Source organism: Capronia epimyces (assembly GCF_000585565.1).
Source record: "Capronia epimyces CBS 606.96 chromosome Unknown aczIQ-supercont1.9, whole genome shotgun sequence".
NCBI lineage: Eukaryota > Fungi > Ascomycota > Eurotiomycetes > Chaetothyriales > Herpotrichiellaceae > Capronia > Capronia epimyces.
The window spans coordinates 105,953-129,228 of record NW_006912912.1 but is presented as its reverse complement, the minus strand read 5'-3'; the positions used below and the strand labels follow the sequence as shown (position 1 = coordinate 129,228).

Below are 23,276 nucleotides of genomic sequence, written 5' to 3'. Positions count from 1 at the left end.
GCTGTAGTGGTCGCTTGCGACCTGCTTGCGCTCCGGTCATCCTGTCTGCCATGGTCGCAGAAGATGTTCAAGCCTCCTCCGCTTCACCATCTTCCGATGATCGTGCTGCAGATGCCCGCTACAATGCTGGCGATGCACTCAGTGATCCACTGCACAGCGACCTCTCTCGCGTCTCGGTAGCCACCGACATTGCCCTGGCCGCCCTCTCGACCCTCCCCACGCCTCTACTTGTTCTCTCCTCCCGGAAAACCGTGTTGCTTGCCAACTCGGCCGTTGGAAGATTACTGGGAGCTGGTCAGGATGACACTGACAGGACTGCGACAGATGTGCTCAAGGGGCAAGCGCTGTCGCAGATTGGCCTTGATCTGGTTTCCGATGGCCAATCCATCTGGGTAGACTGGGATAAGTTCCTCGATAACCTAGCGGATGGCTTGCAGTCCGTCAGACAAAGTGGGAAGACGGCTTCTACTAGCTCAACAGACTTTGCCAGAGGTCTATCGCCATTACAGCAAAACAGAACACAGAAATGCCCCGATACGGCAGTCGATGTCGCCATCTCCTCCCGCAGTAGCCATCCTCAACATCGCTCTCAGACTCAAAGACGGAACAAGCCTCAAGGTGGGCGTATTCGTGCAACATGCCGAATGATCATCAGTGTCTGGAGACTGGATGGACAGCACTTCTTCACCTTGACCTTTACTAGCCTGCCACCACCATCCTCGCACAAGAAACATAGCCAGGCACCAGCAGCACATCGCAACCCATCCTCAAATTCCACCATGTCATCCCGCTCGTCCCAGTCGCATACTCCGGGCACCTCAAATGCCAATTCACAAGGGACATGGCCTGCGGAGAATGCAACCGGAGCAATGTTTCTCCCAACAAGCGCTCCGGGGTCGTGCACCCCTTCATCGACCGTGGCCGATTTCGACAAGGTGATCAAAATGAAGAATGCAATGCTGAGTGCCATCGATATTCCCCTCGTTGCAATGTGGAGGGATGAAAGTGTCGTCTATCCTAACCTGGCGGCTCGACGGCTGTTGGCTGTTGACGCGGATCCCACATCTGAAGACTGTTACGATTTCATGTCTAGGTTCCGCCCGTGGTTGCCTGACTTCTCTCGCGAACTTAAGGAGAACGAGAATCCAATTAGCGCGTTATGCCGCACACAGAAAGCCTTCACCGCTTGGCAAATCGGCCTGGTAAATGAGCTGACGGGCAAGCAAACCACCTTTGAGGTCAGCGGTCACCCCCTGTTTGACCAAAGGTCGGGCGAGTTTCTGGCTGCAATGATTGCTTTCAAGGATGTCACTTCGTATACCAACAGGATTGCGCTTCAAGTCGCTGAAAAGGAAGAGCACTTTCGCCTGATGTGCGACATGATGCCCCAATTGTGCTGGACGACGACTCCGGAGGGCTACCACGAATACTTTTCGAAGCGTTGGTATGACTACACCGGTCTTACACCTGCCGAGTCTCTAGGGCTTGGGTGGAAATTGCCTTTCCATGAGGAGGACATGCCAGAAGCCTTGCGCAGATGGACGCACTCTCTGGCGACTGGGGAAGAATACAAAGCCCAGTATCGCTGTAAGAGATATGATGGTGAATGGAGGTGGATGCTTGGACGCGCCTTGCCATTACGGGACAACAAGACCGGAAGAATCTTGAAGTGGTTTGGGAGTTGTACAGACATCCAAGATATTGTCGACGCGAAGTTGGCCGGGCAAAGAGATCGAAAACACCTGATGGACCTTTTGAAGCATTCTCAGATGACCTTATGGATCATCGATCGGCAAGAGAAAGTTACGTTCTTCGAGGGCACCTTCCTCGCCGAGGACCCGCTCAAAGAGCACGCAGTTGGAAGTTCCATTTACGACTTACTGGCAAATTACCTGAGCCCGGAGTGCATTGACGGTTTCAGGGCCGCCGTCAAACGCACTCTCGATGGAACTTCCGATCTAGAAGTGTGCGAAAACGAAGTCGATTCGCGGTGGCTCCGTTCTAAAATGGTGCCCTTGAAAGATAAGCGAAAGTCAAATGGTGTCGAAGATGAACACTATATTAGCGGTGTCATCGGAATTGGCACGGAGGTTACTCAAATACGGCAGAAAGAACAGGAGAATATCCAGTTATTGGCAAACGAGCGCGCAGCCAAAGAAGCCAGTAAAATGAAGAGCAATTTCCTGGCCAACATGTCCCATGAGATCCGAACACCCATTGCAGGTGTCCTGGGCATGTCAGACTTGCTGATGGATACGGCGCTGAATGAGGAGCAGAGTGAATTCGCTCAAAATATCCAGAGCTCAGCGAATTCATTGCTCACCGTCATCAACGATATTCTCGACTTCTCCAAGATTGAATCTGGCCGGCTAGATATCGAGGAAGTCCAATTTAGCCTCAATATTGTACTGCAGGACGTGGTCAAAATGCTCTCGTTCGCAGCCAAGAGAAAAGACCTGGATTTCGGCAGCGATATTCGACTTGGAACGTCGCAAGATCTCGTTCTGCTAGGAGATCCAGGCCGCATTCGACAGATCCTTACCAACCTCTTGACAAACAGCATCAAGTTCACGTCAGATGGATATGTCAGATTGAGTGCATGCATCATCAACGAGGCCGACGATACAACTACTGTCGAATTCTGCATCGAGGATAGTGGGATTGGTATCGAAGAGGAAGTCAAGAAGAGGCTTTTCCGGCCCTTCAGCCAAGCAGACTCAAGCACTGCAAGACGTTTCGGAGGCACAGGCCTCGGTTTGACAATCTGCAAGAATCTTGTTGACCTGATGCATGGGACCATCAGGCTCGAATCAAAACTGGATACAGGAACCCAGGCCACTTTTTCCATTCCATTCAAAAAGCGAGAGTACCGAGGTAATTCTTCTCCGACTCTTCTTGATATGGGAATGGTGCCGGAAAGGTTGCGGGCTGAATTGTCTATCTCCCTGAGTACTTCGTCAAAGGAGGAAAATCGAAAATCTCAAAACCTCGCCACGCACATCAGGAGCCCCAATGTTCCCATCACAGCGGCCCAACGCTCGTCAGCTATCCCACCCGAGTCAGGTACAGAAGCACCAGCTTCGGACCTTCCGCGGGAACAATTTCACATCCTCGTCGTAGAAGATAATCCTGTGAACCAACAAATTGCTGTCAAATTCATCAAAGCCCTCGGATTTTCCGTTAACGCTGTCTGGAACGGGAAAGAAGCGCTGGAATATCTTTTGAAAGCAACCTCTCCAGATCTGACTCCTGAACATTCCAAAGTGTATCCGATTCCATCGTTGATTCTTATGGATGTTCAGATGCCCGTCCTTGACGGTTACCGCGCCACTCATATGCTGAGATACCATGCTCCGTTTACGAACATCACAACCATCGCCAGGATCCCAATTGTGGCGATGACAGCATCTGCGATCCACGGTGATCGAGAAAAATGCGAAAAGGCAGGAATGGACGACTATATGGCGAAGCCGGTCAAGAGACCGTTGCTTGAGCAAACCATCATGAAATGGATCTTCCAGGGACGCAGACCGCCAGAAGCAAATGCAGACCGCTCCCAATCGCCCTTCACCCGAGCTTGCACTGATCAATCATCGAGCTGTACCGAGCATGACGTTGTTCTTACCGGAATCTTTCCTGGCATTAACGTTGACCAGGATAAAAGGGATCTTGATGCTCCGACCTACGCAGAAGGGATAGCCAGTGCGGCGGGTGCAGGGATTGCCCGCCGATCAAGCAAATCTCGAAAAATCCGCGAGATGGAGATTCCAGGAGCTGAAACAGAGGCAAACCGGGCCTCGAGGAGGTTGCACGCAGAAGATCAAGCGAGAGATCTGCGCGATGCCAAATTGTTGTCTGCTACAAGGGATGATCGCGCTCAAAGTCATATTACTTCAGGTGACAGCTATTCCCTCGACACCTCAACCCCTAAAGGATCGAGTGGCTACCCCGAGGAAGTCCAAGAGGACGCTAATCGCTTTGCGATGGCGTTGACTGAAAAAAACATCTCCCTGCTCAATCATGGGCAGGATTCAGACTTCTTGGTAACAAGGACGTCGTCGTCGAGTGTTTGTTCCGACCGCGTGGATGTTCCCGATATTCCTGGGCCTCCGCCCAATGTCTCCGGGGATCTAGCCGGGATCGATGCTGATGCCCAAGCGCTGGTCCAGGCATTGCTAGATCAAGCGCATCATCATGACAAGCCCCATGTTGACGGGCTTCTACCCCGCAAAGGTCGCCGAGACGTTGGTGGTTTGATGCAGGGAATGCGACACAACAGCGACTGGAGTACGAGCACCACGAAGCCGGCAAATCGAGATGGGGACGCGTCTCGGTCTCCGTCGTTGTTCTGAGTATGACTGCGTTACTTGGGAAAGCTGGTGACTAGTCATGATTGACAGCGGCCCCATGACCTGGGGAAATCGGCGTCTAAACTCTTCAGGCAGGAGTGTCATCTTGTATATTACTTGCGACAAATGAAGAAACGCCTGGCAATAGTCTTGGCCGGCTGATAGATACAGAACGCCGCATTGCCGGTGAGGAGAAGAGCATGAGCGCAACCTGAGACACAATAGAAGATGAACGCCAAAGGATGTGAGAGTGGGAGGTAAGCTCTGTGGGCATGAATTAGATCGAGATATATTGATACCAACATACTAGTAGACGATAACTTCAGATGCCACTTGGGTGACATCCCATTCCTCGGTGAACACCGTCAACAACACTGGAGAAGATGGGGGCAGGAGATTCTGACTGCAGTCTGCAGTGCAGTGTGGAGAGCTCCAGAGCTCCAGAGCCCAGCCAGGCCTTATTAGGCCCATTCAACTGCGCCCTCTATCATAAGAAATGGCGGTGTCTGACCAGATCCTGGCACTGCAATGCACTGACAGCCAGGGTGTCTTTGTTCTGTCAGACGATTGTTTTCTTTTCCCCCTCATCTTGTCAGATGCGTCATCAGACTCATCGCATCTCACCTCCCGCAGCTGGTCGCTTCAGCTGTCCAGTGCAAGCCTCCTACGCCCTGCTGCGTATTATCGCCCTCACCACTCACACTCTCGGTACCTAGCGTATGGAGTACCAGATCTGCGTAAACTGGCCTTTCAGCCTTGCTGATGCTGATGGTTCGCGTGCTTCCAGCTGTCACTGGGCATTAGATCGACTCTAGTTCCAGGCTGCTGTGTTGGCCTCAGGCCTGCCGCTCCAGGTCCAAACCTGCGCTGCACTGCACCACACTGCACCGCCCTTACGCCCTCCCCCCGGTCTCTTCTGTCTACTCGTACTGGCAGGTCCTCCCTCATCCAGGTAGCAGCACGTGTCCGTCCAACCGACACTGACCGTCACTCCTACTGCCACATGGTGCATAGTACCGCGTCCCCGCTGCAGGCACCTTCACTACCTACCTGACCCGAGCCTGTGAAACACAGCCTCATCACTGGCTGCATGACGGAACCTTCGCATGCTTCCCCCAGACCATGTCTCTTCATATCACACTCCTGCTAGACCCAGACTTCATCCCTGTCGTTGTCCTCTCTCTTCCCTCTGATGCACAAGCTCACACCGTCCAGCCTGCAGCATGTCGAACCAGACCATCTTGAGAATATCAAGAGTGAGTGTTTGTTCACGCCCGGAAAAGAAGTCGCTGACAAGACTACAGGAACTCTCTCAAATCCAACGAGGCAGTGATCTGTGTTAGTGCGATGAACTTGATTTCTCTCTACTTTGACACTTATTGACAATCCCTCCCCAGCCATCGCCGTCGGTTGTCAGGAACAAGACGTCCGCCATGTCAAAGCTCTGATCATCGGTCCTCACGGCACACCTTATGAGTATGGGTTTTTCGAGTTCTCGATCGTCTTTGGCGCAGAATACCCAAGCAAGCCGCCCAAAGTCGAAGCCAGAACCACAAATGGAGGCAGGACACGGTTCAATCCAAACATATACGCAGGTGGCAAGGTCTGCCTATCCATTCTGGGAACGTGGCACGGAGAGAGACCAGGTGAAGAGTGGTCGTCTGCACAGGGCCTCGAGTCGATACTGTGGTCCATACAGAGTCTGATGTCAAACAGCCCATACGAGAATGAGCCAGGGTATGAGAACGCAAAGGGCACCGAGGACAAGAAAATGAACGACCTGTACTGTGCAAAGGTCTGCTTTCCTGACTGTGGATACTGCTGAGGTAGAGTGCTGACTGGCGTTAGATCCGACATGAAACTCTTCGCATCGCTGTGATCCAGAAACTCGAGGAAGCCCTGGGTATTCAGCCTGACGGTTCAGTGGCCCTTCACAAAGACTCCACGAAATCCGGATCTGGGGACGAGGACGAAGAGAATGAAGAAGAAAATGAGTCGCGCACTCTGAAGCTCAAATTCGAGCCATTCAAAGACCTATTCAAGCGAAGGTTTCTGTGGTACTATGAACACTACATGACAACTGTGCTCGAATATAGCCCCAAGCATAAAGACGGTTCGGATTTTACCAAGATGCCTTTCGAGGGAGGTGGCAATACCATGGATGGGAAATTCCGCTACGGCGATCTTGGAAAGCGTCTGGTTCGCATCAAAGAGGTGCTTCGTGATGAAACCAACGCCTGGGCAGCCGAAGGCTCAGCCTTGAACGAGCGGGAATCGTCAAAGGCGGCTTTCATTCTACGGCAATCCGAACAATTGGGAGACTATTTCAAGCAGAAAAAGTGCAACAATGTCTCGGTTGAGCTGGAGGACAACAACCCCTTCGTGTGGCTGATGACCTATTACGGCCAACCAATGACTCGCCTGGATGGTGGAATCTTCAAGATCAGAGTGAGCATTAGCCCTCGCTTCCCTGATGAACAGCCCCGGGTCAAAGTCGAATCACCAATCTACCACCACCGAGTGTCAAAAGACGGTGTTTTGTGCTATTTTCCCAGAAAGCCGGATGAATTGCGAAACCACATCGAGAGTATTGCCGAAGCATTGGAAGAGGAGTCGCCTCCTTACGATCCACGCACAATTGTTCACCCGGAGGCTACGAAACTGCTCTGGGGTTCGGACAGTGACAAAAAGAGATATTATCGGCAACTCAGGAGATCATTTCAGCGAACGACTGAAGAGCCTTCCTAGTCGGTTGAGCGTGAAGAAGATGCAACAATTCTATGCGGACGGAGTTGGAGACGTGAGATGGCATAATCATATGGATCGAGTTCAGCACGGAGTCAGGAGATGACGCGCTTCACAGTCGGCGGTGTGGATTCTTGCTGTTTTCGGGACTTCAGGAGACAACGGGTACTGGTAGTAGCATCACGATCCTCGGGCCCAACCAACAGACCGGACACGGAGATCTAAGCCTGCCATTCAAGGATCAGGTAAATGATTAGGTACCGTCCGGTACCCAACAGTTGCCGGAGTGGCAAGATGCTTCCTGGTAGACTTTGACCACTGTAGGGAGTACCTACTCAATCCTGCGAATCGGCACAGTGATCTATTATGACGATTGACTTCTATTGTGCCACTGCACTGAATATGGGGGTGAGATAATATCGGCAGGTGTTTCACAGCCTGGTCTCTCTGTAATTAATTTAAATTCTTTCCATCTGGCATCCAGCACGCCACGAGGAATCAGCGTCTTCCGGGGCGAGTTCCACTTTTTCCAGCCACGGCGTACACCGTACGGAATAAGGAATACTATCAAAATTGTTGAACCAGTCGACAATCCTTCCTCACCCCTCGTCGAGTGTTCCTAAAATGGCAGGGAATCGAGCCTCTCCCAAGTCTTACGGCACAGTCCTCGTTGTTGGAGGTTGCGGGTTCCTTGGGTCGCGCGTGGTTGAGCAGCTGCTCAACTTCCCAGCAGAGGCCCAGGACGAGTCGCAGCGGCAATCAGGAAAAGCCAGCAGCAGCAACGGCACTGTCAATGGCCAGCATCAAACACCACACAGCGACGAGCTGCGCAGTCCATCCTCCTCTAATATCACCATATTTCAGTTTCCTAGCCTGCGTTCACGATATCCTCCCATCTCCTCCTCCGGCACTCAAGTTCATGCCCTCGACCTCCGCTGCACGCAGAACCTCTTCTCCGGCTGCACGTATCATGAAGCCGACATCACGAACCCGGATGCCCTCCTCGAAGTCTTTCGCCAAGTGAAGCCCGATGTAGTCATCAACACGGCCTCGCCTTCATGGGAGGCTCCCGCAGCCATCTTGCGGAAGGTGAACATTGATGGAACACGGACTTTGTTAGAAGTTGCTGGCGCGAAACTCGGCGATTGGGGTGGACACTGTAAGGTATTTGTGCACACAAGCAGCTCGAGTGTGGTGCACGACGGCGATTCAGACCTCATCAATGCCGACGAGCGATATCCCTATGTATGCCCAAACCCCCGTGAATACTATTCAGAAACAAAAGTCCACGCAGAAAAGCTGGCCCTCGAGGCCAACGACAAGCCAGAATACGGCCACATGTTGACCTGTGCCATTCGGCCGGCTGGAATCGTCGGCGAAGGCGACAGAGGAGGGTTCAGCGGGGGAATACTACGAACTGCAAGCGTCGCACCGGCGTGGCAGCTACACATTCAGCTCGGGACGGGCGACAACCTCTTTGACAACACCTACGTGCACAATGTCGTTTATGGACTTCTATGCGCCACGGATGCTCTGCTCGCCACCCACGCGCGCCGCCAGTCCGGCAAGGCGGTTGAGCTTGACCATGAACGGGTTGCCGGCGAGGCATTCAACGTGACCAACGATCAGCCTGCATATTTCTGGGACTCGTCACGGTACCTCTATAGTCGGTATGGCCGGGACATAAACATCGACAAGATATGGGTGCTGCCCACTGGCCTCGCCTACGCAGTGGGCGCCGCGGCCGAGACGTTCAACTGGCTCACGGGCCGAAAAGGCAAGCTCAACCGGCAGACAGTGAAATATACCTGCATCAACCGCTACTATTCCTGCGACAAGCTGAGGCGCCGGACGGGGTACAAACCCATAGTGCCCATTGACGAAGGATTTGCCCGCGCCGTCAAGTGGTACAAACTGGACGAGGAACAGACGCCCCGGGCACAGGGTCAGAAGAAGACACAATAGGGTCAGGCCAGAAAAAGGACCAAGGAGACACCCTGCGGATGCTTTGGAGGATCGATGTGGGATACTTTGCACTGGCAACCAAACCGACCGTCCCATTCGCAAGCCTTCTACACGGAAGCTAGGGACCCTGTGCTGGGATGAATCAATGCACCACTAGGACCCTTCCGACAAACTAGCAACCCGGGCTGCAAAGGTGCGGTTTGGGGATGACGTGGCATCGGCGGAACGTGTCTCAATCACGCTGCAAGGACCGCTTCTCGCCTGTGAGGAATTAAGCTGGAGCTATATGCCTCTCCGGATGGTCAGTTGTGGTTGGTCGTGCTAGGTGGCTCGAGATTGCTTACTATTCTACGACGCAGTTTAAAACATCTACGACGCAAGGTTTCGCAAGGCCTCGTGGGTTGTTGTATGCATATTTTTTTCCCCATCACCAGAGGCTATTGCCCTTCCTACTATTACCAATCTATGGCTCTGCATCAGCGAAGCGGTGATCGGTCCGACCTAGGAATAGACGGCGGCATGGTCTTTCAACCCTTCGAAATCCCTTCCCCGATAGTGGCGAGTAAAATGCAGTGAGCATCCTCCGTGAGATAGCCAGGGAAACACCACCGGAGAGGCGAAGGAACGGTCCCGAGAGGCCTGTTTTTGCCTTCTGGTCGAGCGGTACGGAGGAGTTACTCGTACAAAGTACGGAGTACCTAGTATAGTACCTAGTACCTACTCTGTACCTAGTCCGGGCTCAGCAGGACAGTGTATGTACTGGGTAAGGTACCTAGTATGTTACATCTCCGTATCATTACTGCTGATGTGTGAAGCCTAAATAATTGTGTTCCGAATATAGACCTATGCTCCTAAACTCTTTTGAGGGAAGAGGAGCCTGCAACGAGCATATTTCACTACCTAGGTATTTAGGTACGGAGCCACCTAGAGCCAGTACAAAGTACGGATACTAGAGAGTAGAATCTATACTTATCAAGGACGTTATGGCTCGATACTGTATCCGTGCATTAGATACTAAATTGCATGGAGCTACCCGGCAGGCATATTATAAGACCATGCGCTTCTCTTATATACCTAAGGTATGGGTGGGTGGATGTGCTTTGTGTAGCCCTAGCCCTGGATATGTGTCCATGGCATAAGAAGGACGGTTCGTGGCAGGACATTGCCACTCAGATGCTCAGATGCATAGCAGAGTAGGTGCAGCTACGTACATACAAAGGGGCAAGTAATATGGTCTGATAACTATTAATTGAAAACTAATTAGGTCAAGTGCTCTACGGCCTAGGACAGATACCCAATCGTTCACTTTATAATTAATTCTAGAGTATATATAGAAGTCGTCTCGCTGATGGGACTATCCCGCCCATTGACTTGAGTTTGACATCCACTCTCTTTCAGGCGAAGCGGGCCGGTCAGCTGAGAATAAGAGGCATTATTCGTGAGGCCGGGCCTGGGATCTTCGAGAGTTTTGTGGCCCGTACGACCAAGAACTCTACGCGGCAGCAATAAAACCAAGGGCCTAAAAGAGGTGATAACAATAGAAACGGGGGTCATTTTTGTGCTGTCTGGCCTGGGTGCAAATCAAGACAACCCGTACGAGTACACCTAAGAGACAGGGCAGAGTTACATGAACCCCTCCTCGCCCCAAGGGAGGACGCAAAGCCAAAATCCCTGGCTGCCAGATGGACAGTGCGGTCAATCCCATGATGTGGCCGTTGGGATATCACGACAGCCAGCGAGGGGATCAGGAAACCCTATTGGCCGTGGCACCCTCGATAGGTTTGTTTCATGAATGTCTGGCGAGCTGGCGTGCCGATTTCTGGCGCACGGTATATCATATGGCCACGGCGCCTGGGCATGGCTGCGTCACACAACAGCCCAGGATCTGGTCAGTCAACAAGATCTTGCGGGAAAAAAGGTCATTCACGTCTTCTCGAGTCTGAGGTAGTACATAGGATGGCATGTCAACGAAGACGCAATGGACCCCCACCTCTTTCTGCAGCCAGGGTATGTATGGGCTTGCCTCATTGCCGGAATGCGGGATATGCCAGGTGGAGGAGTGTGCGGTTTTGGCGGATTAGTAGCAGGCTTTTGGCTAGTATGTAGAGTTAAGTGCCGACGAGGGCGACGAAAGGCGAGATAGGTTGGGCGCAGGGCCTGGAAGTCGGAAGGAAAGTCAGGCTTGGTGTCAGGGATGATAAATAGAATGACCCGTAAAGCCGTGTTCGTGTTCGTGTTGGCGTTTAAGGCGAGGGTTCGCGTGGCAAGAGACGTCCTAGGGCCCCTAAGACAAGATAGTGGCACGCGTAGAGGGAGGTCTGTTCACGGGGGTGTCGTGGGATCTTTCCCTAGAGGCCAGAGGAGGGGCCGCTGACAGGATAAGGGCGCTATTGGTAGGGGGAAGTGGTACCCGTATGGCTGAGGAGGCCTAGTGCTGCTGTGTATCTGTACATAATTCCTCTATACCTAGGTAACAGTGAGTGGGTGGATGTAGACGGAGTATCGTACATACAATCGATCAGGGATAAGGGGAGCACCCGTTTAGCAGTGGTGGCAGGGTGTCTGGTGGTGTCCCAATTAGTTTTTTTTTGCTTTGAAAGCGAGGTCAAGAAGGGTTCTGGGTGGGAAATGCCCCGCCACCTGCGCCAGACCAGACGCAGTGTCCTCCGTGACCTATCAGCGCCTAGCCTGCTGCTGTAACGGAGTTACACAGTGACGCTCATACCACTGGCTGTTTCTCCCTGCGTCGATGCTCGCTCATCCGCTCACGCTCACGCTCGCTCACGAATTGCTCACTCACTGACAGCGGCTGCTTCTCTCCAGGGTCTTTACATCCACTGACTGCGTATCCGCTATACATACCTCCTCTTTCAAACTGCGCACAGTCGGCCGTCCTTAACCGTTTTACCTCACCCTCTCCCAGCTACTGAGGGCCTCATGTAGTCTGCCCGCCCTTTGTTCGTTCCACGAAAGAGAACAACAACGTCCCACGCCATCATTCAGTCGAAACACTGCCCTTCTCATGGTTGTTTTACCCTAGACTTCTCCCTCTACAACCCCCCGACAACAGACCTCTCGCCGATCTACCTTTTCTCCTCAGTTCTCCGTCTCGACCAGCCAGAGTACCCCCGTTCATTCTGCATGGAGATGTCAAGCTAGCCGGGAGACTGGGACTCCCAGGGCGGGTCAAAACTCTCGAGAACGCAGACACAGTCCTTCTTGATCACTCGCTTCGCCCGCGACTCGCATACACCCTACCACTTCCCTGGCAGAAGCAGGAGTAATGGCACATGATGGCTCTACACAAAAATCTATGCAGCCACCTGCTATCACCGCTATCAAGGGCGACGCGGGTTTCGGGAACCAGATCACCCGCCACGCCATGGAGAGATCGTTTAGCCAGGACATCCAAGAAGGCAATCAAGAGCTGAAAGAGGCGGCCGAACAGACACGCAATATCATTCTCGATCTCGGGCTTGATGGCCGAGTCCGGTGGGTCAGCCCGTCTTGGACAGACGTGGTTGGCACCGAGTTGGACGCTGTCCGAGGACACAATATTTCCGAGTTCATCAGTGGCGATACCGAGGTGTTTGACTCGGCGATAGAGGCTCTGCAGCGTAATGACTCCAAAAGCCAAATAGTCAAGTTTGCTGTCAGGATTGGCACCTCTTCGGATATGGCACCGATGCTCCCGACCGAGGACGGCGAAGCCCCAAGGGATGACAATGTCGACACTGACGAGGCCGGAAAAGCCACACTTGAGCTGGAAGGTCAGGGAATTATGGTGTATGACCGAGCCTCTGGCGGAGAGTCACACACTATGTGGATGTTACAGCCTGCCACCAAACCAATCCGTATCGAGATTGCTCTTCCACAAGCCTTGGTTGAAACGCTTGGGGTAGGCGCAGAAATCCTCGCCAAATACCTCACCGAGCTCGCGGAGGCTGGTGCCAACGACCCTGAGAATCACCCCCCTCCCTTGCCAGTCCTCTGTCGAGTCTGCGAGCGTTCTATAGTGCCTTGGTGGTTCGAGAAACATTCAGATCTATGTGTGCAAGAGCATAAAGCAGAGATGGATGTCCAGATGATCCAGGAGAACCTCGCAGAACAACGGCATGCAATTGTTAAGGTTTTGGATGCTTTTGAAGCTCGTCAGGGAAGATCTTCTGGCACCGAGATCGCCCCTGCTTCTGGTTCGGTTTCAGAGTACAAGGGGTTGCCCATCGGGCCTTCGCCAACGCCCTCATCTGGTGTTTCCTCAGCCTCGGTATCTCATGCTGCTAGTCCGGTGAGGTCCAGAAGTCCATCCGCTGCAGGGTTGGGCCATGCTCGGGCTCGATCGTTTGTGGTTCGGCGACCACTCGTTCGCATTGTCGAGCTTATTCTTGACCTTTGTGATACGGCCCTCGAGATAAATGTCCCCTCATTTAAGGACAGCAAGAATAATTCCGAAGATGATTTCAGATCCCAATCGCCACCCTCGGAGTCGAGGATATCACAGGTCAAACAGTGGCAACCCCCGAGTAGCTTGGAAACCGAGCCTGGCTTAGCTGCGCTTAGCGCTGACACGGAGAAGATGGCACGGGCAAAGGTGGAAGCTGTGCACCGGCACCAGTATATCTTGGAATACTCGGAACGCATCCGTCAGGAATACATGGCTGAAGTTGACGCGTGCATCAATGAAGCTCTGATCAAGGCGGAGAGAGCTGCGGCAGGGGAGGCTCTGTCGTCCAGTGAGAGCGAGTTTGAGGATGAGGCTGCAATGGGAGAAAATGTCGAGAATCAGGAACAAAACGATGAATTCACTTCGCAGGCTGTCGACTCCCAGGATACGCGTGCCGCCTCGTATGTGGGGCTGAAGGCTATGGCCTCTGTTCTCCGAAATCCTCGTGAGATAGCACACATCACTATAAGAGATCAGAGGCGCTCCTCGTCGCAGGCTGTCTCAACGGGTTCAAACAGTCCGGTGGAGTGTCCCACTCCCAAGTCACACAAGAGCAATCTAGTCTCTCAGCCGCAACCTATATCTAACAGACGACCTGTCTATGTTGAAGACGCCAATGACAGCGATAGCAGCTTGCCTTCCTCAGTGTTGTCCCACAACTGGCGTGCCGAGTCTCCGATGTCCGCCTCAGATCATGGTCGAACCGCGACCTCACGCGACAGGAAAAGAAGAAGTATGCATATTCATGGTCTCAACTCGGCTTCTCCGCATCGCCAGCAATCCCCTGGAAGATACCCACCTCCTCCACCTTCGCCACTTCGCATGACAAAGTCGAGGATCCCCAGCGGCGAACTGGCCCAGTCGCCTGTTGTGTCACCACTGCTGACTGCTGGCGAGTTCATGCCTCCTGCGAATGGTCACATTGTGCATCGGAGGCATTCCTCAATGCACTCGTCTGACAAGACTCCGTCCTCTCCTAGGCTCAACTCCATCAACCATCCGCAACAGCGGGCGCAGCCTCCCTCTATCAAAGACTTCGAAGTCATCAAGCCCATCAGCAGAGGGGCGTTTGGGAGTGTTTACCTCGCCAAGAAGAAGATCACAGGGGAATATTTTGCAATCAAGGTGCTCCGGAAATCTGATATGGTGGCCAAAAACCAAGTGACCAATGTGAAAGCCGAACGTGCAATCATGATGTGGCAAGGAGAAAGCGATTTCGTTGCCAAGTTGTACTGGACTTTCTCAAGCAAAGACTATCTCTACTTGGTGATGGAATATCTGAACGGAGGCGATTGTGCTTCGCTCGTGAAAATCCTCGGGGGCCTGAGCGAGGATTGGGCAAAGAAATACATTGCTGAAGTCGTTCTCGGAGTGGAGCACTTGCACAGTCGAGGCATCGTCCATCGTGATCTAAAGCCGGATAATCTTCTGATCGATTCCAAGGGTCATCTCAAGCTCACTGACTTCGGTCTTTCTCGCATGGGTCTCATTGGTCGACAAAAGCGTGCTCTCAAGCAGCCGGATGAGCGCCCACCTGATTTGCTGAAACAAGGCCCATTCACGCAGTCTGGTTCAGCTACGGGTTCCGGCCCGACGTCGAGATCTGCTTCTTTCGACTATCAAGGTCCCAATTCGCCTGCGCCGACTCCTCTCATGACACCCGCTTTGACTGGTGGTCTTGATCAGCCCTCTTATTTCAGTTTGAATCGTGACAGCTCCTTGAACCGTGAACTTTACTGGAGAAGTCCCGGAGATCGCAGCGACAGCGGCTCAAGCTATGAGCTGAATCTTCTCTTCAAAAAACTCGAAATTCAAGAGTCAGCCGATACTACAGTCCATGCGCCACCCCGAGGGAACCCTGTTGAAGAAGAGTCCCACAGCCAAGGCAGCGAGTCACCGGATCTCTTTCCGTTATCACAATCGATGAGCAACATCTCACAAGGTCCCCCTCCTCTTGCCTCTTCTCAGGTGCTTCCGCCCTTATTTGATCCTGAGGCGACAGATCGGCGCTTCGTTGGCACACCTGACTATCTGGCTCCCGAAACCATCAATGGTAACGGTCAAGATGAGATGTGCGATTGGTGGTCTCTGGGATGCATAATGTTTGAATTTCTTTATGGGTATCCGCCCTTTAACGCGGAATCAACCGAGAAGGTATTTGACAACATCCTCCACAGAAGGATTGCCTGGCCCCAAGATGATGAGGTGGAAGTCAGCCCTGAGGCGAAAGATTTGATCGGCAAATTGCTCCAGCTGGATCCGAGGGAAAGACTTGGAGCCAATGTTGAAGAAAAGTACCCAAGCGGCGGTCGAGAAATCCAAGCTCATTCATGGTTCGCTGACATCAACTGGGGGACGTTACTCGAAGATGAGGCCCAGTTCATCCCAGCTCCCGAGCACCCTGAAGACACCGAGTATTTTGATTCACGCGGAGCCACATTGTCGTCTTTTCCTGAGGAGCTTGAGGACCAGGTTTCGCCGTCCGGAACTACTCCAAACGGTACAGAATATCCAAATCGTCCACACGATGCTTTATTCCGCGCCAAGACACAGGGAGGCTCTAGCAAACGAGGATTGATGCCTTTGCACATTCCTCCTCATGTCGTGCGTGACTCACGAAGCCGCAGGTTGAGTGAGCCTGTCCTTGTTGACGATTTTGGGAATTTCACGTTCAAGAACCTCCCAGTTCTGGAGAAGGCCAACAAGGACATTGTTGAGAAGATGAGGAAAGAAGCGATGCAAGCCCAAGCGCGGGGGTATTCGCACTCTCAAGCCGTCTCGGCCGCTAACAGCCCGGCTGTTGGTTCCCCTGGGCCGTCAGTTGAAGGAAGTCCAATGATGCCCATGCCTGTGAAGCGCGCGTTATCAATCAGCAAGGGGCACAGACCAGGATCTCCGTCAAGCTTGGGGACATCCAACTCTTCACCCAGCAGACCCTCTCAGCCTTCCTCGCCCTTGTTGGTACAATTCTCCACCGCCCAGCATCACGAGAGAAGAAAGACTTCTGGCTCGTCACAAGGGAGCAGTTCGCTCGTACCTGGGAGCTTCTTTGATATTCCCTATGACACTATCAAGCAAGGAGCCCCGCTTTCCTCTTCTCCCAGCAAGCCTATACGAATGCCTGGAGCTTCCCCGGCGAAGGCAATGGCCGTGCCTCAAAGACAGACAAGCATTCACGGCCGGACGCGTTCGCAAACCGTCGGGTCGCAAGAGAGTGACGGTCAGACTCCTCGAGAAGGATTTATCCCAGGTCATCATAAACGAAGGAGTCAGCTCCTTGTACGGGATATTTCACCTTCATCGTCTGATAACGAGTCAGCCCATGCCAAGGCATTGCTCAAAGTTCAACGTCGAAGACAGAGCTCGAGGAGATTATCGCAGATAAACTTCTTCGATGGTCCAATGTATCGCCCATTGGACGTGCTGATCTGTGAGGACCATCCTATCTCTCGCATGGTTATGGAGAGGTTGTTTGAGAAGCTCCGATGTCGTACAGTAACGGCGAGCAACGGGCCTGATGCGCTCCGGTTGGCTGTCAGCCAAATCGAATTCGATGTCATCTTCATGGAGTTCAAGCTGCCGCTCATTTCCGGCGTAGACGTTGCGCGGATGATTCGAGACACCAAGAGTGCCAACACGCATACGCCCATTGTATGCATCACCGGTTATCTCAAGGATTTGCCGGAGAGCCACCACTTCGACACCTTAATGCAGAAGCCACCGACAATGCAGAAGTTGACCGAAATGCTCTGCAAATACTGTGCTTGGAAGCCACCTCCGAAAGATTTGAAACTGGCTGCACCGCTGACTATTCCGCCCGTCAGTAGCCGTTTCGACCCCGTGCACAGTCAGGATAGTCCGAGCTCTGTTGCGTCGAGCTTGCCGCCAACATTACCGGATTCCTCTTACAAGGCCTCCAGTCGCGAAGATTCAATCGGTAGTGGCGGGTTTTTCAGTGACTTGGAGTCTTTAAAGGGGGATGATATCCCGGTGATTGTGTCCCGGGCAGCTACCGACGAATGGGCCAAAGGGGGACTGGGCATCTCTGATGATATTGTCCTCAGTCAACCCCCCTATGTTCGAAGTGGATTTCCTCATCTGGTACAGATCGAGTCGGCCCCTCCCAGCGCCTGCGTAGAGGAGCCTAGCGGGTACGGTCTCCGCACCCCACGGCGGCAGAAGTCTTCCGAGGCCGTCAAGTTGAAGCGCGAGCATTTGGAAAAGAGCATGCGAAATGCCACCGGCGCAGCCGAGGAAGGAGACGACGAAGACGAAGAACTCGGTGACGTCCAGGTCCGGGCTCGGTCGCCTACTGGGAAGAGTGCTCGCCCAAGTTCGAAACTGGGTACTGAAATGCTGCGTACCAACAGTCGCGGCAGCGTAATTTCGATGCACGATGAACGGACAGCGGAGCCAGATAACCTTCGAAAATCCTTGGAGGTTCTCGAGGAGCAAATGGAAAATCTGAGGATCCCAGAGGAGCCTGCGTCCCCTGCTAGTTTGACAGCAATCCAACCACGCAAAACGATGCAGCGGATATCTTCACAACATTCGCACCAAGGGCCGGACTTTGAACGCCCTGCTAGTCGAGGCCACATCACACCTCCTGTTATCTTTCCCCGCGAGCCAGGAACGAGTGTGGCAGATATTGAAATGGACGCGGACATTACGCCTGTACCGAGCAAGACCATCGACCCGGAGCAAGAGCCTACTCCCAGGCCCCAGGGAAGTCCATCAGGACGACAAGGCGCACGACCTCGCCATTGATTTCATTTTGTTTTTCATGTATCACGATTAAAACGAGTTTATGGGATTTGCTCGACAGGGGGCTCTGGATTTTTTCTTGTCCCAAGATTTGCACGGCGCTGGAGGCGAGACACGGCAGTCGTGATCTGGTTGTTGCTGAGGAAATTGCCCAGAAAAACACTCTCAACGTATCTGATAGTCTGGCGTACATGCTTACTATGTTTGCTAGGGCGTTTGCCCTCCTGTCCATCAGACAGACTTGCAAACAAAATTGGGGTTTCTCGAGCTGTAAGACCGCTTATCGTGGAACAATGGTTTACAATGTCTCGATTCTTTTCGGACCGACATTTTAGGGCCTTTGACTTTTCTTTTGCATGTCTCTTCTTGCTGAGGGGTTACGTTCTTTGCACCAAAGCCTCCGGTCTCTTAGTGATCGCGGTTGTACTTAGCCATCGGCTTAGGCGCGAGGATCTGACCAGAGACCAGGGGGGCGAGACAACCTCGTTAGAGACTGGCGCGAGCTGTTAAAATATCTCTCAACAACGACTACCTGTCGCAATAGTCGGGCACCTTAGACTAGTCAATTGGCTGCGTGAAAACCAACCACGTCTTGATTGAAGATCTGATACACCTTGACCATGTTCAGCATGTGTTCAGCTTTGGCTGGCTCTTGAGATCTTGTCTTATACTCTGCAGATCATGGTGCCAGAGAAAGTTTTCGGCACATCCGGCTGGTGTACGGAGTATAGCGTACCTATTAGATGGGATGGATCCATCATGACCAGGACAGCACTCGTAGATGGTGGAGCATGGCTTGCGACGGCTTTCGGTGAGATCATAGGTACTCGGTCGATGCGACTGAAAGCAGAGTGTGCCGTGTCTGCTGGGGTCTCGCAGGTGCGATGCGACTAAGCGACAGTAGTAAGACGCAGTGGGGCCGCGAGCCGTGAGTTGGTGCTTTTCTGTAGAAGCCTGGTAGGTGCCTGATATGCTGTGTCAGTAAGGAGTGCATCTGATGTCAACCTGAGACAGTGGAGTGCACACATGCCCAGGAACGTATCCGAACAGCGGAAGTGTATGCATAGAGTTTTTGGCGTTTGAAGCCGAGGAGGACGCGCGCGGGGACAGAGATCAAACACGACATCCTCCGTACGGGGGTATGGGTACCTCAGTCAGCCATCTACTCTGTACCTGAGGTAGTAGTCCGTACTCGTACTCTGTACTGTAGATACAGACTGGGGAGCTGTGAAGACCAAGTCCATCTCAATTAATTAATCGAGAAGCAAGTATCCGTACCTTATGTACTACATTATCTGTATGTCCTCGCCGTCAGTGTCTTTCCATCCGCACAGCGGCCGCCTACTACGGACGCTAGGGGTTAGCATCGCTAGCATGGCCCGTTCTAGGCACTAGCTGACACTTGGAGAGAAAGTCAAGCATTTTTTAGACCCCCTAGAACCCTTGCTAGGTGCTTGCAACTCACCCGTCTGTCGGCCGTGCCTGTCACCTGTTCTTCGGAGCGCGGCCACTAGGGTCTGCCAACCAGCTGCGCTCCAGCTGCGCTCCCGCTGCCAGTGCAGTGCAAACCAGCCTCTTCCCAGGCCAACGCCGGTCCTTGCTCAATAATCATCCTCTCTCCCCTCCCTGCGCACCGGGACTGCCCTGGTCGACTCAACTCAATCCTGTTAGGTGCCCGTGCCATTCCATCCCGTCCCTTCAACTCATCCCAGCTTCATCGGTCCTTCGCCTCCTTCGCCTCCTCCTCCTTGCATCTCTCACCTCCTCATTCCTAAGAACTTGACGAGTCTTGGCCTCACACCGCTCCTCGGGCGCAAGCGAGTCTGCCTGCAACACTTTCGCTCTCCCTCCAATCTCTACGCCGCCTCCTGCATTGAAGGGTGTCAGTCACTTGAAACATCTGCGCTCACCGTGACTCGAGGCGCAACGCCACCTTCCATCTGTGCCAGCCTAATCTCACTCTCTTCATCCCCCCTTCGATCCTTCTCTTCTTATTCTGCCTGTGTCCTCATCGTCTGGAATAAGACCCGACCTTGACGGCTCTGTCGCTCCTGTACACGTCGATTTCAATGCTGCCACCAGCATAGACTGCCGACTATATATCGACTCGACGCTGACATCTACGCCGGTCACATCTCGCGCAAGATGGCTTCGTCCACCTCATCGCCCACAGTGTCTCCCACTTCCAGCCCTACGGGCAATCCTTCAGGCGGAGGCAGTGGACCTAGTTCGCCACTGCTCTTCTTCGTCGCTCTTGGCTTCGGCGTTGTCTTTACCAATCTATGGTGAGCCTCCTTGATCGGGCGTGCTAGTCTCCCGTCATGTCTAATCGGCTCTCTTTTGTCAGGATCATCGTCGGCGTGAAATATTGCTTCAGGTATAACCAACGCAATCGCCTGCGCATGAATGGGGAAGATCCTGAGGGAGTCGACCTTGGCGCTATGCCTCGACAGCATCGTCGCAGGCGCGAAAAGAAGTTGATGACGATGGATGAAGTCAATGAAAAATTCCCCTTGATCAAATACAAAACCTGGCGCTCCAATCGAGCCGACGAAGGGCTGCCGACCGCGGGAGGGATCAACAACGCCTCAAGACCTGCTAGTATTCGCAATCGGCCTCGGGACTCGAAGGACGGCGGCGACAATAGCGACTCTAGAGAATTGTCTCATGAGCAAACCACGACGACCATTGACGAGAAATCCATCCAACCCGAGCATGGAACCCCGGAGATTGTGGGAGACGAACGGGACGCGGATGCTCGGCCTGGTACGCTGTCACGACCTAAGTCTAGTCAATCGACGATGGCTCCCTCCACTCCCATCCAAAAAGTCAGCACGAACGATGAGGATGAGGAGGAAGAGGAACCGATCCAGACCGCTGTTCCTCCTGAACAGTTGCCGGAGGCTGGCGACGCTTGCGCGATCTGCATTGATACCATCGAAGATGACGACGACATCCGTGGTTTACATTGTGGTCATGCCTTTCACGCCTCATGTGTTGATCCTTGGTTGACTTCGCGGCGGGCATGCTGCCCTCTTTGTAAAGCTGACTATTACGTCCCAAAGCCTCGGCCGGAGAGTGCAAATGTCGACGGCTTGGCCAGAAATGGTGCCCATGTTGATGTGCAACCACCGCCCACCGCCTTCTCCATCGGAACTGGCCGAGGTGGCAGACGACCAGCCATGATTATTCCCGGACGATTCATGAGCATTGTCTATCATGACCGCGACCGACATGGATTCCCCGTTGTGGTACGGACGGATAGACCGGGTCAAGCAGAACGCGAACGACGGCGACAACGACAAAGAATGGCCAGCTCTACGACCACCGTCGAGGAAGGTCTCTCCGCGGACCGACGTGGACGGACTGGCTGGTGGTCGAGAATTCTTCAGGCCGTGCCTCCTAGTAGGTACAGTGAAACGGCTCACCTACCGGATGCACCCGGTCTGAATCCCGACCTACAACTGGCCACACCTAGGCAGCTGGAAGCTGGAAGGTGAAACCGAGTCGTCGCTTTTGTCCACATGCGTTAATGAACTGACACGATTACGAACAATCATGGATGAGGGTTTTAGGTGTGCTTTGGGGTGAGCTCTTTGCTTTCTCGTATGGTTGGAATAGGGGAGCATAGGGTGAAGGACTCACAGTGTGACAGTTGGCTTTCGTGCGCGAGAGTTAGGAAGTAGTGTCCAGGCAGGCGCATCATGCGGGTATAACATGGTTAAAACGGGTGCCAGCAAAGTGTCAAACTCGCTGACAGGTTCACGCGAGCAAAGCACTGCCAGTGCCAGCACCAACGCAATACGGAGTACTTTGGATACAATACCAATATCTGCATTCGGGCATGATATCTAATTGCTGTTGATGGTCTCAAAATGCACAGTGACCTGATCGGAATCCCACCATCTCTTTCCCTCGTCAGTCCCAGCGGCCTTTGTTTGCTTACATGTTTGTCTACGTGTTTGTCGTCCCGAATCTGGCCGGGACCATGATGTCCAAACCAACGAATCTGAATTCTGGCTTTAGCAAGTCCACGTGAATAGCAACCCTCAGAACTGTCTCTACCTTTTGGGGCGCCTCTCCATTGCCTCAACCTCTGAGATGGAATGACCAGGTGAGTACTGTTGTGACATGGGTCTACCGTAGGGTGAAACAATCGGGCGTGCTACTACTGCACGAGCGACGATTAGCAGTGGTGCTGCACAACTTGAACCTGATCACCCCTGCACGGCAGGGCATCGTAATACTGACCAGTGACCACCTGGCCAGGTAAGAGTCATTTGGCCGATATCGAACCGACTATTACTGCACTCTGTCCTACTAGTTGCCTCCAGAGTCCGCGGAGAGCGCTCATGTGATGAGCCTCAGCCCCGCAGACTAACCCCGCACTACTCAAAATTTGCTCGTTATCATTTTATCCCACCCATTTTTCTGCGCATTCCAGGCGGTGGCATGGTGGTGAGTTTTCCAACCTGCATTCATTTCCCACAGAGCCTCTATCTAACAGATTTCAGTAATGGTCAGCATGTATCGTTGTGGTTGACACTGATTCAGTCTCTCGGGACCTATCAAAGTGTTTCCAGCTCCGATCCGATCCCGGTTCGATTCCGGGTGCCGCCACGTCTTTTTGCTTTTTGCACCTCTATCTGGGTCGTTGTATTTTTTTTTTGAAACTCACCAGCGTCGTACACATGGTTTCTTACAATTAACACTGAACTGACAAAGACGAGTAAAGCTTCTGTGCAGTTGCTGATTCGCTCTATTAGCTGGGATCTTCCTACCACAGTTGATGCCATTCATCTCGTGTACACATGTACACATACCATCTTAGTCTGGCCTGAGTACCTTATTGGATTTCTCAACGCGGCCAACATGTCCACTAATCTAATGTGCGATAACTTCCCGGCCCCGGACGTCGCCCAACCCAACTGGTCGTCCGGGGACTCCTGTAAGAGAGATCTCAGTAATTGCGGATATTGGAGAGGGTAATGTGTGTGGGTGTGGGTGCG

At 53.0% G+C, this 23,276-nt stretch overlaps 5 protein-coding genes across 5 annotated transcripts; all 5 read left to right on the top strand.

The window, feature by feature from the left end:
• Positions 1-50: 50 nt before the first annotated feature.
• A1O3_09026 (uncharacterized protein) lies at positions 51-4,352 on the top strand (the record flags this gene model as incomplete). The annotated part of the gene is made up of 1 exon (XM_007739122.1): positions 51-4,352. One exon carries the CDS (start codon positions 51-53, stop codon positions 4,350-4,352), a length of 4,302 nt encoding a protein of 1,433 aa, XP_007737312.1.
• A 1,220-nt stretch (positions 4,353-5,572) lies between these two features.
• On the top strand, positions 5,573-7,097 carry A1O3_09025 (uncharacterized protein; the record flags this gene model as incomplete). Its single annotated transcript, XM_007739121.1, has 4 exons — positions 5,573-5,605; positions 5,654-5,687; positions 5,747-6,144; positions 6,198-7,097. The coding sequence occupies 4 exons, from the start codon at positions 5,573-5,575 to the stop codon at positions 7,095-7,097; spliced, it is 1,365 nt and encodes a 454-aa protein (XP_007737311.1).
• Positions 7,098-7,718: 621 nt separating this feature from the next.
• Positions 7,719-9,059, top strand: A1O3_09024 (uncharacterized protein; the record flags this gene model as incomplete). The annotated part of the gene is made up of 1 exon (XM_007739120.1): positions 7,719-9,059. One exon carries the CDS (start codon positions 7,719-7,721, stop codon positions 9,057-9,059), a length of 1,341 nt encoding a protein of 446 aa, XP_007737310.1.
• A 3,283-nt stretch (positions 9,060-12,342) lies between these two features.
• On the top strand, positions 12,343-18,270 carry A1O3_09023 (AGC protein kinase; the record flags this gene model as incomplete). Its single annotated transcript, XM_007739119.1, has 1 exon — positions 12,343-18,270. The coding sequence occupies one exon, from the start codon at positions 12,343-12,345 to the stop codon at positions 18,268-18,270; it is 5,928 nt and encodes a 1,975-aa protein (XP_007737309.1).
• A 2,318-nt stretch (positions 18,271-20,588) lies between these two features.
• On the top strand, positions 20,589-21,767 carry A1O3_09022 (uncharacterized protein; the record flags this gene model as incomplete). The annotated part of the gene is made up of 1 exon (XM_007739118.1): positions 20,589-21,767. One exon carries the CDS (start codon positions 20,589-20,591, stop codon positions 21,765-21,767), a length of 1,179 nt encoding a protein of 392 aa, XP_007737308.1.
• Between the last annotated feature and the right edge of the window lie 1,509 nt (positions 21,768-23,276).